The sequence below is a fragment of the Cryptosporidium parvum genome, chromosome 8 (genome assembly GCF_000165345.1).
Source record: "Cryptosporidium parvum Iowa II chromosome 8, whole genome shotgun sequence".
Taxonomy (NCBI): domain Eukaryota; phylum Apicomplexa; class Conoidasida; order Eucoccidiorida; family Cryptosporidiidae; genus Cryptosporidium; species Cryptosporidium parvum.
In genome coordinates this window covers 40,487-58,637 of record NC_006987.1, presented here as the reverse complement: position 1 = coordinate 58,637, position 18,151 = coordinate 40,487, and the positions used below count along the sequence as shown (strand labels likewise).

The 18,151-nt window shown below is 32.2% G+C and overlaps 4 protein-coding genes across 4 annotated transcripts; 3 read left to right on the top strand and 1 right to left on the bottom strand.

The window, feature by feature from the left end:
* Nucleotides 1–1,541: 1,541 nt before the first annotated feature.
* On the top strand, nt 1,542–4,055 carry cgd8_190 (Mak5 pre-mRNA splicing RNA SFII helicase; the record flags this gene model as incomplete). The annotated part of the gene is made up of 1 exon (XM_625483.1): nt 1,542–4,055. One exon carries the CDS (start codon nt 1,542–1,544, stop codon nt 4,053–4,055), a length of 2,514 nt encoding a protein of 837 aa, XP_625483.1.
* Nucleotides 4,056–4,443: 388 nt separating this feature from the next.
* cgd8_180 (hypothetical protein) lies at nt 4,444–11,898 on the top strand (the record flags this gene model as incomplete). Its single annotated transcript, XM_625482.1, has 1 exon — nt 4,444–11,898. The coding sequence occupies one exon, from the start codon at nt 4,444–4,446 to the stop codon at nt 11,896–11,898; it is 7,455 nt and encodes a 2,484-aa protein (XP_625482.1).
* Nucleotides 11,899–11,926: 28 nt separating this feature from the next.
* cgd8_170 (DNA-directed RNA polymerase beta subunit) lies at nt 11,927–15,790 on the bottom strand (the record flags this gene model as incomplete). The annotated part of the gene is made up of 1 exon (XM_625481.1): nt 11,927–15,790. The coding sequence occupies one exon, from the start codon at nt 15,788–15,790 to the stop codon at nt 11,927–11,929; it is 3,864 nt and encodes a 1,287-aa protein (XP_625481.1).
* A 567-nt stretch (nt 15,791–16,357) lies between these two features.
* Nucleotides 16,358–17,887, top strand: cgd8_160 (ubiquitin activating enzyme E1; the record flags this gene model as incomplete). Its single annotated transcript, XM_625480.1, has 1 exon — nt 16,358–17,887. One exon carries the CDS (start codon nt 16,358–16,360, stop codon nt 17,885–17,887), a length of 1,530 nt encoding a protein of 509 aa, XP_625480.1.
* Between the last annotated feature and the right edge of the window lie 264 nt (nt 17,888–18,151).

Genomic DNA, 18,151 nt, shown 5'->3' with positions numbered 1-18,151 from the left:
CCTAAATTTATATATTTAATTATTTATATATATAAATATATATATACATATATTCATATATTTTCCTTTTTTTTTGCTTTGACATATCCCACCTCCTCTTTTGAAACCCCACAGTACGCATAAATAGCTTTGGCTTCTTTTGTCTATTTAAGTGGACATTTTTTAATATCAATATTTCTTGTATTTTTTAATTATTCTGGAAACTTGATACCAAAATTACTAGCAAAATTATACATTATCTCATTCATTTTATGAATTAATTATACACATCTACCGTTTTCTATTCACTCCCTTTTATTTTCTTAATCGTCCACATCATCCAGAGAATTACTCACTTAAATATAGCTTGATTTTTTTCTATTCTAAATAAACTCTACAAAACTACTAATGCGTGTCAAATTGTAAGATTTGCATGTATTTCCTATCTATTCCTCTCAAGTAATGCATGTGCATGCAAATATAGTAATTACCCATTGCTCCAACCTTAGCTACCGCCAAACAAAATGGCGGGAATCTCTTGAGTGTCAGAATGCAAAGTACACTGTTAGACTAATAGCGAGAAATTTTTTAAAAAATGGAAGTAAGCGAGCAGAAACAGACAAACTCCGTTAGCGACAGTGGAGTCGCAGAATTCATCGAGGCTGTATTTGGTATTGACCAGAAACTCATTCTTAAGATTCTCAATTTTACTTGTTTATTTTTGGCATTAGTTTCTTTCACAACGTCTTATATTGCGTATCAATACAATGAGATGTTGCATCTTAAACTCTTATTATCTTTGGCCGTGTTATTGGTTATCTTTTCAGGACTAATCTTCTGGTAAGTTTCTCTCATTTTCTGCAAGTTCTTCGATAGACTCATTCCCTGTGATTATTTACTTCTTTTGTTTTCCCAACAGGTACATTCCAAAGTTCGAGGAGTTCCTCAATGAAGCCAATAAATCATCCGACGAGAATTCGGACTCGCCATCTGACAAAAAGAACGACTAGTGAAGTAGCTTAGCCCCGTAGTAAGTAGTATAGACTAACCTTCCTACCCCCTCCCCCAACTGTAGTCTACCGTCCACCGCACGCCACCAAGGGCAGAAAACTACTAAAAGCAGGTACCTACAACAACGCAAACATACTAGGGACAAAAAGGCACAAAAGCTTAGGTCTTAGTGATACATTGGTTTATTGGTTGGCGACCACCGGCGTGGTCGCCGCTGCCAGAAATTTCGCCGTTGGAATTGATCATTGATCAATCCATAACCCTTCACAGACAGCGGAGTGCAATGCCCTGCTCAGGATTACGACAGGGTCATTCTTGAGCGACCCCGAGCGCCGGCCAGGTAAGTTTAAACTTCCAACCTCAGAATTCTATTCATTTTAAATGAGCACAGTTTTATGATGGGCATCGACAGGCGCCACAACTATTGGCGCCTGAATTGGTACCGAAAAATAGATTTAATTATAAAATGTCAAGAAAAGAAGAGGAAAATAGTGGAAGCATAGAACCAAAAGAATTGTTAGATGGATTAGCCATCCCTTTAATTATTAAAGATGAAGTCTGCAAAGAATAAGAGCCGAGGGGGTGCTAAAGGACTGAAATGGAAGGAGGTAGAGTTAGGCAGTGACTTATTGTCGGAATTCACAAAATATGGAGTAAGCATGATTGAAGAAATTTCAGACCCAACTGATATTTCTTTTTATGAGTTGGGAAAGGATAATAACTTAACATCAAACTCTGACTTTAATAAAAGTAAAATGGGGGTTGAGAAGCCTAGTAAAGTTAAGAAATCTAAAAAGAGAGCCAATAAAGACATTAATAAAGGCGAGGTTGAGCTCTCAGATAGTATTACGAAGAAGCAGAAAAAAGCTAAAAAATCATTAATTGAAAACAAAGAAATTAATAATAAGACTCAGAAAATAAGTTCTAAACAGAATGACCAGATCCTCGATCCAGAAGAATATTGGGAAGAATACTATGACTTAAAGCAAAAATTATCAAACTGGACAAATATTATTGATGAATCTACTAAAAACATGAGCAAAAAATTATCTTCTGAAGAAATGGAAGAGCTAAAGTCCCCAGATTTAGTTATCCACCCAAGCATTTTAAAAGGATTATCAGAGCTAGGGTTTTTAAACCCAACCCCAATTCAAGCTGCATGTTTGGTTCCTGCAATCAGGGATAGAAAAGATATAGTCGGAGCAGCAGAAACAGGTTCTGGTAAAACTTTAGCGTATGGAATTCCAATTATTGCAAACATAATGTTTTCAGCTCAAAGAAGAAGAGAAAAGCTTGAACAAAAATCTCTTAAGGAATATGATGATGGCTTTGAAGAACCAGATATCCAATTAGGTATAGAGGAAGATGAAGGCTTCAAAGAACTTGAGAGAATGGGATTTAAAATGACAAGTGTGTCAAATATAGATAGTAAAGTTTCAAAGAATAATTCGTTTAAATCTGATCAAGCTCTTCAAGCACTCATTGTACTTCCAAGTAGAGAACTTGCCATTCAAGTAAGGGATCATCTTAGAGCTTTAGGTAAATATACAGGTCTTGGTATTCATGCTTTTGTTGGAGGACTTTCTTTAGAGAAACAGGAAAGGTTAATAGCAACAAATAGAGTACAAGTTGCTGTTGGAACCCCCGGAAGGCTATCTGCTTTAATTTTTGGGGAATACGAGAACGAAACTTTGTTTGGAGATGAAAGAGAAGCTTCTAGAAAACAAGTTAATACAACGTTATCAATTGATGAACTAAGATTCTTGGTACTTGACGAAGCTGATAGACTAATCGAACAGGGACATTTTAGAGAATTAAAGCAAATTCTTCAGCTTATTTATTCTGATAATAAGGAGAGTAAAACTCCCAGGAAGATTCAAAACTACTTATTTTCAGCTACTCTGACTCTGCCAAATCACTTACATCCAAGATTTTCTAAGCTTAATACAAGAAACACAGGTAAACAATCAAAAGGTAAAAAAGATATTCAAGATAATAAAGTTACATCTATAATGCCAGAAAATTCCAATAAAGCAATGCAGAGTATTATGCAGTATGTAAAACTTAGGGAGAATCAGCTATTCATAATAGATTTATCCAGGTTCAAGACAAAGTCTTTATTGGATGAAAATGGAGAGCAGGTCCAAACTATGAGCCAACCAAATGGAATTATACAGCTTCCAAAAGGACTCAAAATTTCAATGATTAAATGTGAAAGCGATGAACTTGAAATGAGATTAGTTTTATACCTACTCAAATACTTTGCTCCAATATGGGATACCAAGGCAGGAAATCAGCAATGCTCTCTCTGTCCAAGTTATATTGAAAATGGGAAAATACTAGTCTTTGTCAATTCCATATCATATGTATATAGACTAGCTCCTCTTTTATCTTTGGTTCTTGTTTGCAAAGATACTCATGAAAAGGAGCTTCCTGGCCCAAAAAAAAGAAAAAAGTGTAGTAAGGCTTGTAACGAAAAATCACTCAAGATCATTGGAATACATGGCAATCTCTCTCAAAAACAGAGAATTCAAGCTATTGAATCGTTTAAATCATCTAACTCTGCTATTCTTATATGTACAGACGTCTTAGCAAGAGGTCTTGATATCCCAGAAGTAGATGTTGTTGTCCACCTCCAAGCCCCAAGAAATATCTCACTTATGATTCACAGAAGTGGAAGAACTGCTAGAGCTTCCAGACAAGGCGAATGTGTTCTTTTCTGTACTCCAAAAGATGTTCCTGCATATTCCAAACATCTTAAAGCAATTTCCTTAAGCTTTGAATCCGTCGGAATTCCAGATGAGCTTCAAGGTTTACTATCATCACAAGTATCGCATGTACAGCAACGTTTAGAACTTGCAAATGAAATTGAAGGTCTTGGACACTCTATTCTAAGAAAAAAAAGAAACAATAGCTGGATGTTGAATAAGGCAATTGAGGCAGATTTGGAGCTTTCAGATCAGGAAGAGTTCTCCCTTTCTCCTGACCAAATGAAGGAAATCCAAAATTTAAACTTAAAGAGAAACTATTTCTTTGACTTTGTAAAAAACTTTCAGAAATTCTAAGAAACTCGCATTCATAAAAACGTACAATAATACTATTAGATATATATATATATATATTTCTAGTTTTTATTCTTTATATTTAAGTTTTATTTTTCGCTCAATCCAAACAAATATCAAATCACCAAATTTCCTAGATCATGTTTGAGAAACTCTAGTATTCGAGATTTTATATTGGCTTAAATTTTGGAATCCTAAATAAGTCATCAAGTCAAAAACTCTTCTAATTCTTATTATCTCTTAAATTATCATATTCTATTTCTATTAATGCTAAACTCCCCCTCCAATATAACGCTTCTAACTGGTCTTAGCGCCAAAACTCAATTCAAAAGGTCAAAAAATAGGCTCTTAAAATTGAACGAGTCTAAATAGAGAAATATAAACTCAATAGATGGAGGAAAAGTACAGAAACCATGTTTCTGGATTGTACTTATTATGTCCAACAATTCCGCCTAGAGTCCTCTCAAATGAGCAATGGTGGGAGGTGATGAAAGAACTAAGTGGGTTAAGCCACACAGTACCAATGTTGGAGGAAGGCTTTAGAAATTCATCAATAATCCAACTTGAGTATCTGATTACCCAATTTATACAGTCAAATCCCCCTGCTTTAGCACTCAGGTGGTTGATGAATCTTTATTCACTTACAAATAGTTATGTAAAGCTATCCGTCGGTAGATTGCTTGAAGAGACAATGTTAATATTATACAGATTTACGGGTACTGAGCTTCAAGATATGGATTTAACTAAGCTTAAACATCACAACATTGGAATAGAACAGCAACAATCTGGGCAAACACAATTCGACAATGATAATGAATCTAGTACAAAATTAGATGGTGGCAATATATTAGATATTACCAGTTCTCAAGCCAGAGAAATACAACCAAGCCATGTAATCAATTCCTTATATATAGTTCAAACCCTCCTTAGGCTTGAGATCCTGGAAACAAGAAAGCACTTTCCTGGGCTGATTAGATGTCTTCCTCAACTTCTAATACATGTAGATACAAGCATGAGAGATGCTGCAAATGAGTGTTTACTTTCAGTATTATCTTTAGGTGTCCCAGGATACTCACTTTCTGATCAGCTTCTAAATACTCTCATTCCAGGAGTAAGAATTTTACTTGAATTTGATGATTCTTTTAATTTAGAGCGTACAATGCAATCTATTACTGTAATTCTAATACAGCAACCAAAACTCGCAAATACCAGAAAGCAAGAAGTACTTCAACTTATTGTAAATACATCTTCATCTCTAAGTTCCAGCCAAAATTTCACTTTAAAAACTTCTGGTTTGATAGAATCAATTTCCTGTTTGCTTGCTAACTCAACAATCTCACAATTCTCGTCTTCTAAGAAGGATTCGGAGCTTTATGACTCTATTAGCTACATTTCAGGGCTCACCAATATTCAGTTTTCCTCTTATGGGCTTGGATCTTATCCTATACAGGGAGAGTATTTCAGAATCATCTTGTGTAGCTCAATTCTCAAGATCATTGACTCTCATACTTTGCAAAAGACCCCAACTATATCTCAATTAGAGCGTGTCTGGAGTCTTATTCTTGAACATTTGCAAACTCATTTTATCAGGAAGCATATCACTGAAAACCTTCAATGGCTCACTAATAACCATTGGGTCTTTCTTTGGACTCAAATTCTCAAGAAAGTTCTTGTAATAGTCCTATCATATATTCAAGATAGTTCATACATACAGAATAATGCGCTAGAACATACTGGAAAGGTTGTATGGACCAAATTTGAGCAATTTCTTAACCCAATTGCTAAAATTTCACCAAGAATATCTCTGGAATGTATTCTTGAACTTGTTTCATATTCAGAATCCACCAACTGGATTTGGAAGCTTAACAAGGAGTTTTTTGAGCTCTTTTTAAGATGGATTTTTCAAATTTCCCTTACTGAGAACTTTGAAATACCTCTAACCAGTTATCTTTCTGGTTATGTTTCAGCTATCTTGATAAGCCAATACTATTTTCCACGTAATAATCATCATAATGATCTTCTTTTGGTTGAAAATATTGAATCTATCCTACTAAATTCTATATCCTTTACCAAAGAAAAGATACCGATCGGTCAAAGTGAAACAAATAATACTGAATTCCACGAAGCTTTGCTCCATAACTCACATTTCTTAATAGGAATTTCCAATTCCTGTTCAAACCCTTTAATTACCATTGGAATTCTAAACCACATTATTTATTATCTGGTTGAGTCTCCAGAAATTCAAATCTTTTCAGATCCAACAAACTCCGATGAGAAGCTGTTCATTTTCAACAATATTTTCCTCCTCATCCAAAACTTGCTAACTAATATTCTTTACTTAAACAAGTATAAAAATAATGATATTGATTCCATAGCTACAACTTTAGTTTCCAAACTATACCTACTAGTTCCAATCTGGAAAAGTATTTTATCAAATTATACAATAGAGAAAATTGTCGTAGTTATTGAGTCTTTAACAGAATCATGCGAAAGACTTCAACTTCTTATGGAAAGTAATGAATCTGAAACATGGACCATCTTTGATGACGAAAAAGAAAACCCTGTTATTCTTCTATTCAAGGATCTGAAACGATGGCTAGCTCTATTATGGACTACTATTGAATCTTTCCATCTTTATATTGAACTTTTAGAAATGCTTAACCAAAATGAAAAATCTCATACAGAGAATAATAAACTAGAAAAGTTTCTTATGAAGGCTTGTTTCTCTATTATAGAATGTTTACTTCCTTTTATACCTTTAAGCTGGACAAAGTTCTTCCCAGAAACAAATAATGATTTCTCAGCCTCTGAAATTAATCCTGAGCTTGGCTCTATATTATGTTCTCCTTCCAGCTCCCTCGAAGATGTTGGAGAGTACCTCAGGAACTCTTCATTCTCAAAAGACACAATTAATCCACCTTCTGGAACTAAATCCAATGATCATATGAAAGTTTTTCTCCAAACTATTGAAAAGTTTATTTTCCCTTTTATTGGAGATCAGAACTGCTTTTCAAAATCCGTACATATTAGTGCATTAATCATGTCTCTAAAGCTTTCAGTTTATAAGCAACTAAACAAAAGTCTATTTTCTTACATAAATCATCCTCCAATTTCAAATAGATCTCTGGCAATGCTTATTTCTGATGTTGCATCAGATCAAATACTAATGTTAGACTTGAAGGTTCCATCTGAAGTTTTTCCTTCAACCAATCTTTCCAATATTAACGAAATCAAAAAATACAACAATATATCCATAGCCTTATTCTCAAATAATGATATATTATCTCTTCCAAAATATAATAGCTATATTACCACTCAAAATGACTATAATACTACTTCTAGGCTTGGACTTATGGAATCTATGCTACCTCATTCAGAATTTGCCTCTCTGATTAACCAAAAAATGGTCACCTCAAACCAACAACTGGAAGTTTATTTTAGAAAAGAAACTGCTCAGTTGCTTTCTAATATTATTTCAGAAAGTCATTTTCTTGATCAAAACAACTTATTTTCTCATGAAACCATCAAAACCATCTTCAGAATACTCCTTAAAAGGTCAATCCATGTTGATAAATTCTGGTCATCTGTACCTTCAGAGTCCCAATACTACCAACAAGAAAACTCAAATGTGAAAATACAGAATTTGTTTCCATTTTACAATGATCTTTCTCCATCATTGTTCATGATAGCTCAGAAAGGCCTGGTATCTTCCCCAAATAATGTCTCAATTTTACCTCTATTATCCATTATTTGGTTATTTAAGGATATTTCTGAGAAAATCATAACTAAATTGAATATGTTTGTGTCTAATAATAGCTCACAAATTGATCAAGAACACCTAAAACTAATTAATAATTCTCAAGATTTTCTATTCCATATATTTTCATTTCTGATCAAATTTTTATTTGGATATAGGTATCGTGATTTGAAACAACAAATAAACTACCAAAGCCAAAATAACGGAAAGAAGCTTCCACCTAGAATCAAATCCTGCATTATTCGATACTATACACTTAATCTTCTTGCTTATCTATTATCTTACTTGCATAATAATAAATCCATCTTCTCTCATTACTACTATGCAAAGCAAAAACTTGAATACTTAATATCATGGAGTAATTATTCACTTTCACGTACTAATAGGTCAAGTGAAGATTCAGATTCTTTGACAGATTTATATTTCTTATTTTCTATACTCAAGTCAAAGATAAAGAATATGGACCAAGACCTCTCTCATATTATCGAAGTTTTCCTTAAAGATCACTTTAATGGAAATATCTCAGAAAAGAACAAATTCTTCATTTATCGTGTCAGAAAAGATATCAATTTTCAGAATAATTTTATTGAAGTTGAATCTGACAAACATTTTGGATTTGAAATTGATTCTTCCAGATATCAACTAACTCTCAAAAGTATATCTATTCTAAATTACTTTGGTGAGTATCTTTGCTTCTATAGTTTGAGAGAGCTCATGAATATTGAAATATTTAACCATTTAATTGAATTAGTTCATAACAATTTCATGATTTTCCTGAAATACCCAAAATCATTTGAGGATCTTAAACAACCAAAAACTAACAATTACACAAATTTTAATGTTTTAATGTGCGTTTCTCTTAGTCTGATATTCCATTCCAGGCTACACGAAATTTCATTTATTGACTATTATGGTACATTATATATACCAAATACCTGCAAGATATTCTTCTATCAGGATGGTTTCCTTTCTAGTCTTTGGAAGTTTATTAAAAACATTTATTTCTCGTCAAATATATTCTCTGAAACTCATTCACTAGAAATTCTTGCCCAAGAGCCTTTAAAAAGAATGCCATATTTAAATCTTTTAGGACTTCTTATTATTAATAGCAGTTTTATTCTCAGACAAACTAAAGTACTTGAGGAATTATCAACACAAGATTATGTATTAATTCTAAACCAAGATGAGAAACTTATTATCATTTTGATTGAGTGGATCTTAAAGAACTACTTAATTCATAATGAAATATCACTATCATTTCTCAAATCAGCACTTAAAGCTATGAAACCTTGGAAAATTAACTCTATTTTGATAAAAGCAATTAAATACCTGAGTAAAGAACCAGAAAATATAGATTTCAATCAATCTAATAGTATTAATGAAATTTCTAAGTTCTTATTGGATGAAAATAATAGTTTTAATCTTTCTACTTTTATACTATATATTCAATTAAAACCTTTCATATTTACCAAAAGGGACTCCTCAGAAGAAGAATTTGATTCAAATGAAGACCAATTAAGATCAATATTAGGAGTTAGATTTATTATTAATTTGGATATTATTGAAAAAATTTGTGAGACAATTCAAGCTAGAATCGTTCAAGTAAGTACATTTGATTCTTTATTAACCCAAGAAATGATTGCATACTCTTTTTGGAATTTTAATAAGGAAAATTTGGGAATAGAAGCCTCAGATCTTTACCTTCTCGGAGAAGTAAACAAATTCATTTTCAAAATTCTTTCGTTGATTTTGGGTTGTTTTGAAACTTATATTGCAAATCTGATGTATATTGAGTCATGTATCCTAAATCGAATTCTTTCGATTTTAAAGTCCATTATTTCTTTGATTCCAGTATCTTCACAGAAAATATCCATTTCCAAGTTTTCTACTACTCTAAATAAGATGATGGTTATGTTGTTAAACTTTGGATCAAAAAACCCAGAAAACAGTATCATTATTAATATTTTAGAGTTCTTTATTCAAATATATTCATCACTATCTAATGAATTTAAAGAAAGGATCTGGAATACAATTCTAGAAAATACAAATAAACAATTAGATAAATCAAGCTCAGAATTATCTCATTCTCATCTTTATTTGCTTTATAAACTAACAGAAACTGCTGGTTTCGAAAATCAGTGTTTGTCTCAAAAGAATGAGCAAGATCTAATTCTTATTTGTGGTAAAACCTTGGATATAATGATTAATTCTCAAGATATTGAACTATGTCTCATAAGATACTTTGCTTATATTGGCTTCTTCATGATTAATTCAATTGAGAATATCCACCACAAAATAAAAAATGATGAAATTAGGGAGGTTTTTAACTTTGAAAATCTTCAAATATTGATCCAGAATATTATTAAAAAAAACCATACTCCAACTTTTACTGAAAAAATTCATTATATACCATCATTAGTCTCAATTTGGAATTCTATTAATTACTCTACTGATTTTACAGAAATCGTTGTTGAGCTTCTTGTTTATTTTTACTCTTCTAGATCTAATAAATCCAGTTTGCAGAATGTAATCTTCTTTTTAGAGACTGTTTCATCTTTGAGGTGGTTTCTATTGGATAAAAAGGTCTTATTTTCAAGCTTGAGACAAGATTTACACCTGGATTTTCAAACTTTATCAATAAGGTACTTTGAGAATGAAATATCTAAACTAGAGAAAGAAGGGGTAAATGATGATATTGTTATGTTGAATAAACCACCAAACTTTACTAAATTTGTTGGGATGATTTACTTATTCTTTTTAGATATCTTTAGAGTTGAGAAAGATCTTAATCTTGAAGAAGATACCATTTTAGAAGGAACTTGCAACCAGCTTGTTTATCTCAGAGTTTACCAGCTAATTCATGAGCTAATAGTTTTAGAATCTTTTGGAGATGATCAAATACAATTGGAAATGGTAATCAAGTCAAATCAAAACTTATTACTAATACACAAAGGAATTTCATTGAAAAGTTTTGGCTCTGACTCGAGTGCAAAAGAAAGGATTTCTAAAGAAAGCTATGAATTAATTATGAATAATATGAGATTCTTGATTGGGAAAAGACATTTCTCTGTACTAATATATACTCATATTAATTGGATTGAAGATGAGATCAGAAGCTCAATAATTAATTTTGGATTGGAGTGCCTAGAAATGGATTACTATATAAATTTAATAGACATGCTTTGTGAGATTTTAATAGAAATTCATGGACTTAGAAAAGAGATTCAAATTGAAAATGAGGATGACAAGACCATGATTGAGAAGGTAACAAAGGTAATTTTCCGTATTTTCAAATATCAACTTTATTCTCAAATATATAGTCACCCAAGTTACTTTGAATTGTTCAAAAATTTTACTCGAGATCACAAAATATGTGAAAATGAAGATCAAATTCAAATTCCAGATTTTTCAATAATATTAAGACATCACAAGAAACTTGAAATTATGAGCCTGAATAAACTTGAGGAGCTTCTTGAAAAAAGCAATGAATTTAATCATCAAGTATTTGACTTATTAGTACTTTCTTTGTTACCTTACAACTATACATATAACTTAGAGTATGGAAATGCTAGAAATCTAGTAAATACACGATTATTTAAGAGTTGGGATATTTTAAGAAATTTAGTCTTAAATGAAACAAGAAAAAAAGCAGATTTTTCTCTAGAAATTGGTAAATCTTCTTTGATCATTAAAATAAAGACATTTCTAAACAAATATTTAGAAATTTTAAAGAAACTGAACCAAGATGATTTTTCTATAGTCTTACCATCTTCTTCTGTTGTAACTTGGTTTCAAGCTTTATTTGAACAGGAAGGAAGGGAAATCATAGAACAGGTAGAAAACTGTTTAAGTGATAATGAGTTAAAACAAGTTGAATATGAGTTTTCAAAGTGGATTAATATGGGAGACTTTTATTTACCCACGGGACATCAAGAAATCTCTATAGAATTATTATCAAAACTTATAATATACCAAGAAGATGAAACAAAACAAGGTAATTCAGGGAAAAAAGAATGGAAAAATATTTGTGTTGCTTCTATTAAAGAATTAGAAAAGGAAATAGAAGAAATCTTAGAATCAATTAACTAAAATAGAGTTTTAAACCTTAGAATTTAATTTATTTAATACTAGTTCTTATTCTAGGACAAACATTCATTGCTTGTAATTCTTGGAACAATAGCTTACATGCATAAGGAAGTCTAATAATAGACACATCTTGAGAACTTTTACAATAGTGACAGTAATTATTATAACCAAAAAGACCACATTGATTACATACATTAGTTTCGAAAACGTCTGAATTCAACATAAGTCTTTCAATTAGAAGGTTGCTTGCTCCATAAGCTACTAAACAATCTCTTTCCATTTCACCAAGACGTAGTCCTCCATCCTTAGATCTTCCTTCAGTGGGTTGTCTGGTAAGAATTTGTCTAGGACCCCTTCCTCTTGCATGCATTTTATCGAGAACCATATGTTTCAATTTTTGGTAATAAATAGGCCCAACAAAAATATAGGCTTCAATTGCTTCTCCTGTGGTTCCTGATGTAAGATACTCCTTTCCAGAATAATGGAATCCATGTTCTACTAAACATTTAGCAGATTCTTCAAGAGGAGTGCCTCCAAAGGCTGTACCATATCTATAATTTCCATCTAAGACACTTGCTTTGCTAGAAATAAGTTCAAGTAACTTTCCAACAGTCATTCTAGATGGGAAACCATGAGGATTCATAATAAGATCTGGACACCATCCAGTTTCTGAAAATGGAAGATCCTCTTGAGAAATGATTAATCCAACAACTCCTTTTTGTCCATGTCTGGAACTAAATTTGTCACCAAGTTCTGGTCTTCTTGTTTGTCTAGTAATTACTTTGTAGATTTGGTTTCCATCTGCATTTTCAGTAAGGATAACTCTATCTATATAAGATGATGTTGGACCTTTATATTTTACTGGAGAAGGTTTATATTCAGAAAGGTCAAATTGAGATGGGTCTCCAACATATTCTCTTGTATTTATAGGAGACATTTTATTAACGATAATATCATCCTCAGAAACTTGTACACCTACATTACATACTCCATCATTATCTAATATACTATCATTTTTAAATGAAAATCGTCTATTTCCAGTATTGCCTGATCCTACTGATATAGGTCTAACTACTCTTTCCGAGAGTCCATTTGGTAGTTTTTGCAATTCTATTGTTTGTCTTTTCATTACAAAACATCTAGCAAACCCTCTATCTACAGAAGCTTTGTTCATAACAATAGCATCTTCAATATCATAGCCCGCAAAACTCATTACAGCAACAGAAGAGTTTTGACCTGCAGGAAGTTGCTCAAAGTTAATCATTTCTATAGTTCTAGTTTTGCAAAGAGGTTTTTGAGGGTAAACCAAAAGATACAAAACAGAATCACAACGCAGGAATTGATTAAATCCTACAGAACCCATAACTTGCTTTCCCATAGCACATTGATAAGTATTTCTTGGACTCTGATTGTGATTTGGATAAGGAATCAATCCACTAACAACTCCCAAGATTGAAAGAGGATCAATTTCCAAATGTGTGGTCTCATTTGTTAAGTTTTCATCTCTAAGAGCTATTAATAAGTTATTCTCCTCATTTACATCAATCCATTCTAAAATACCTTGAGAAATAAAATCGCTAAAAATGATTTCACCTCTTTTTAACTGTTCAATATGTTCTTCTTTTAATCTTGGAACTCCTTGATCTACGATAATCAAGGGCCTACAAAGTCTTCCTCCATCTGTGGCAATCTGAACAGACGAATGGATATGATTACAAAAAATGGATACAAATTGTCCAATAAACCCTTTTCTTCTCAAATTTCTGAGCTGGCTTGCAAGTAACTCAGGTTTTCTATGAACTCCTAAAAGAGAACCATTAATAGATACATAATAGTGCTTTTTTACATTATTCTTTCCAGAAGATTCGTTTTTCAAATCTTCGTTTGATAACTTTTCAGATTGTTTAGTATTAAAGTCGAGATATGAACATGATGAAATATCTTGAACTCCTAATGTAAATAATAAACTAGTTAGATATTGTGGACAATGATCAGTAGTAATATGAGTAGTCAAAGCTAAGTTCTTTACTAATCCACAAGATTCTCCTTCTGGAGTATCACAAGGACATAAAATTCCCCATTGAGAAGGTTGTAGAGCTCTAGGACCACTAACCTTTCTAGCCTTTTCAAATTGGGAGTCAACTCGTGTCATAATTCCAAGAGATGCGATATATGAAAATCTAGTTAGAACTTGTGTCATTCCACTCCTTTCCATTCTAAAACGTTTAATTGACCAGTTTCCAGTGCTAAGAGCAGTTTGCATTCCTCTTGTAATAATATCAGTTGGAAGGTTTCTAAAGCAATCAGGATATGTCGAGTTTGAATCGTCTCTTCCTGTGCCTGCTTTACTGGCATCTCTTGTTTGGAAATAACGAATCAAAGTTTGATCGATTTGTTTTTTAGTAAGAACTGAAAATCTCTTGAAAAGGTCTTCAAATAAGATAGAAATAAGTTGTCCAGCCAATTCAATCCTTTTATTACCATAATAGTCTTTGTCATCCAGTAGAGAATTATCTTCAGAAGCATCCAAAACTCTTTTTGCCATTAAACAGAGAAATAAGGCTTTTGGATGGAGATCAGTATAAATAGTTCCAATATGTGAAAGTAATACCCTATTTAGGGTTTCAAGAACATCATCAATACTAGTGCCACATAATGAGCTTTTTGAGCCTCCAAATTCAGTAAAGCCAGAATTCTCAGCACTTTCTTCCGCATTAGATTTATCAAAACCTCGACTAGAGCCAAAAGTTGATTTAAACTTAGATTTGGCTTTCTTTGACATAAAAAGTAGTGCTTGTCTCTGAGTGAAAATCCCTTCTTGATGTACCTCTTGAAGGGAGTTTATAATTCCTTCTTGGTGATGAGGCTCGTTTCCAATCATAAAGAATATTTCTTGTTCAGTTTCAATTCCCATTGCTTTAAGCACAATACAGAGAGGTATTTCATCAGAAAATGAATTGTGACGTAAATACAACTTTCCGTTCTTAAAGACTACAAGAGTTCTGCTTTTACTTTCAGCAGTTGTAGACGTAACTGTTGCACAATAGTTGTGTTTATTGTCTAATTCTACAATGATTCTATTTTTACTAAGCTGCTCTTGCATTAAAATAGCCTTTTCTGTTCCTTTAACTACAAAATAACCACCTGGATCGTGAGGACATTCATTAAGCTTTACCATTTCAGCTGCAGTTTTTCCATGCAAAATACATACTTTAGATCTTAACATAACAGGAATCCTACCAATCTCTACGTTCTTCTTCCTGACAACAGTGTTTCCCCTTACATAGTCAACATCTACAAAGATTGGTGCGGCGTAAGTAATATCTCTCATCCTACACATCATAGGAGTCAAGTCAACAGTAATCATATTTTCCTCAAGCTTTGGCATTCCAACCCTAGCATCCAAGAACTCTATAAAAAATGAGGGATCCACGTCACTTCTGATCATTCGGTTAGCATTTGCTCGAACAATACTTTGTATTTCCGTGGTCACAAAGTAGTTATAGGAATCAATATGGTGCTTAACTAAGCCTTCAGTCTTCAAAAAATATGGAAGAAGTCTCCACTTATCTTTCATAGTATTAACTGGTTTCAATAAGTCATCCAACTTATCATTTTTACTTTCTTCAATCTCCATTTTAGTATCAAATAGACCTTGGGAAGATGATTTCTCTGTGTCATTTATTAGACAAGTTTTCTTCTCTTTTAAATCATCTAAATCCGTATCTAAATTCATATTTACATCAATGTTCATCATTTTAGTACCGTTTCCATCAAGCTTAGCGACTTCTTCCACTTTACTTTGAAAGTCCTCCATTTCCTCATCTTTTACTTGGATTGTATCCACTTCAATGAAGTCATTATCAGAAAATCTAACTTTCTTTTCACCTGACATTTTTTCAGCTCCTTTCAAATGAATTATATATTATATTCAAGACAAAATATACTCACTATTTGCAATCAATTTTTCATTTATTGACTATATCTTAGTTATTATAGTAACTAGAAAATTGAAACTTCTTAGTTGAGCTTAAAAAAAACAAAGGCCAGCGATTTAAGATCTCGTTAATTAAAGTTAGTAGCTCTCCTCAATTCTTTCTATTCTTTCAATTTAGAAGGAATAAGAAAAGAACATTGTTTTTACTCTCTTTATTAATTGATTTACCTCTAAAAGGCAAAAAAGACATGTTGGCGCCGGCGCCAACAGTTGTTTAATTATGATTATTCAAGATGAAGGAACAGGCAGAGCTGAATTAGAGAGAATTAAAAGTTTCGTAAAAAATCTTAAAATGAGGCACACTAGAGAGAGAAAGTGTGATCAAAACGTTTGAGAAAATATTTTTAGAAAACAGGTTTATTCCTACTAGAGTTAATTTAAAAAATAGTGTTTCCTAAAAGCCTAGGAGAAAAGGAAAAAACTAAGAGTACTGCAAACAATAAAGAAGGATAAAAAAGCACTATAATGGACCAATTTAGGTCTAGAGAAAGACTTATATGGGGTGTAGTGGGGGAAGAAGCTTTAAAAAACTCTAAAATATTAATTTTAGGGTCGTCTTCTATATTAACCTCAGAATTGGCAATCTCGTTAGCATCTTCCGGAATTGGAGAGATAGTATTGGTGGACTGCCAAATCGCTACTGAGGAAGATTATGGTGTATGCCTTAGCCTTGATGGTGAGAAAACAAACATTGTAAATCAGCCCAAAATATATCTACTAAAAGATTTTTTGTTAAGTCTGCAAGTTAATATCAGAATTAAATGTGTATTGGAGTCTCCAGAAAAATATTTGGAGACTCTCATGAACGAACCTCTAAACTCCCATCCTTTAGAGTACAGCGTAGTTGTTTGTTGTAATCTCCCTGGTAATATTGTTGAAAATGTGTACAATTTGGCGAAAAATGGTCAAGGAATCTCAAGTTGTTTTATAATAAGCCTCAAGTCAAGGGGCGAACTTGGACAATATCAGGTGTTTAGTACAAATCAAATGTATGTAACTTTTGATCTTTCTGCTGAAAGCAAGAACCTTGCAAAGCTTCACGGACTTCAGCTTTTTAAGCCAATTGAATCATTAATCAATCTTGCTTCTGAAATTGATTTTAAAGAGTTGGAAGATAGCTCATCTGGATTAAATGATTTTTTGTCTAAAATACCATTTCCAATATTGTTGGTTTATATTGGGTTAAATGCCGGTTTGTTTCGAGGATCGGAGTTTGGGATGGATCGAGAGAATCTCAAAAAGAGATTTAAAGATAGTTTGGAACAAATTCTAAAAGATTATGATTTTCCAAATTATATTGAAGCAAAAAGATATCAATATTTGGTGTTTTCAGATCCTGAAGATCTTCTTGGAGATCAAATATTTCAATTACTTGAATCTCAGAAATTGTATAGTAATTTTAATGGCCAGTTTTCTTTAAATAAAAGATCTTTTTCTACTATTAATGTAAAATATCAAATAGTGTTAAGTTGGATTTACAAGTTTCTGAACGACTTTGGAAGACTTCCTGTCAACAAAGAGCTACCAGAAATGCATTGTGAAACTGTTTCTTATCTTCAACTCCAAAAGATATTTCATGAGCAGTATACTTTGGACGTTTCCCGGATTTCTAATAGTAATACTGGAAAAATGAATATCTCCAATTCTGATTTCGATCTCAATATCTCTGACGAATTGGTTCAATTTGTTTGTAGACATTTATACTGTTTAAGATTCATAGAATTCAAAAATACATCCTTTAGGTGGGGAGAAATACATAACAAAATTAGTAATGTGGATCCAGCTCTAACAGAAAGACTTGTGGAAGTTTTTTTGGAAGATATTTCTCAAGAGTCCCAGCTTATAGAGTTTTTATTTCTAGACTTCTTGGACTATATCCATATTGATAAAGGATTAATTAAAGATTCTGAAGAAATTAAAACAAATTTTCAAAATTATCTAAAGTCATTAAGATTAGAATATATACAAATACCCCCTGATTTTATTCAGAGGTAAGTTGGTTTAAAATAAACACTATAGATTTATACAAAATTTATAAAAAAAAGTGCGAACAGAATTTGGGGAATCTCTATTTAATTATAAACATTTATTAACTTTTCTATTTCTTTAAACAAAATTATTCTAGCTTTGAGATAAAAGAAGAATTTGTGACATCTTCATATATTTCAGGTGTTTGCTCCCAAGAGATAATAAAGTTAGTAATGGGAAGATTTGTTCCCTTGAATAATCTATTAACTTGGAAGTAAGTTATCAGCGTGG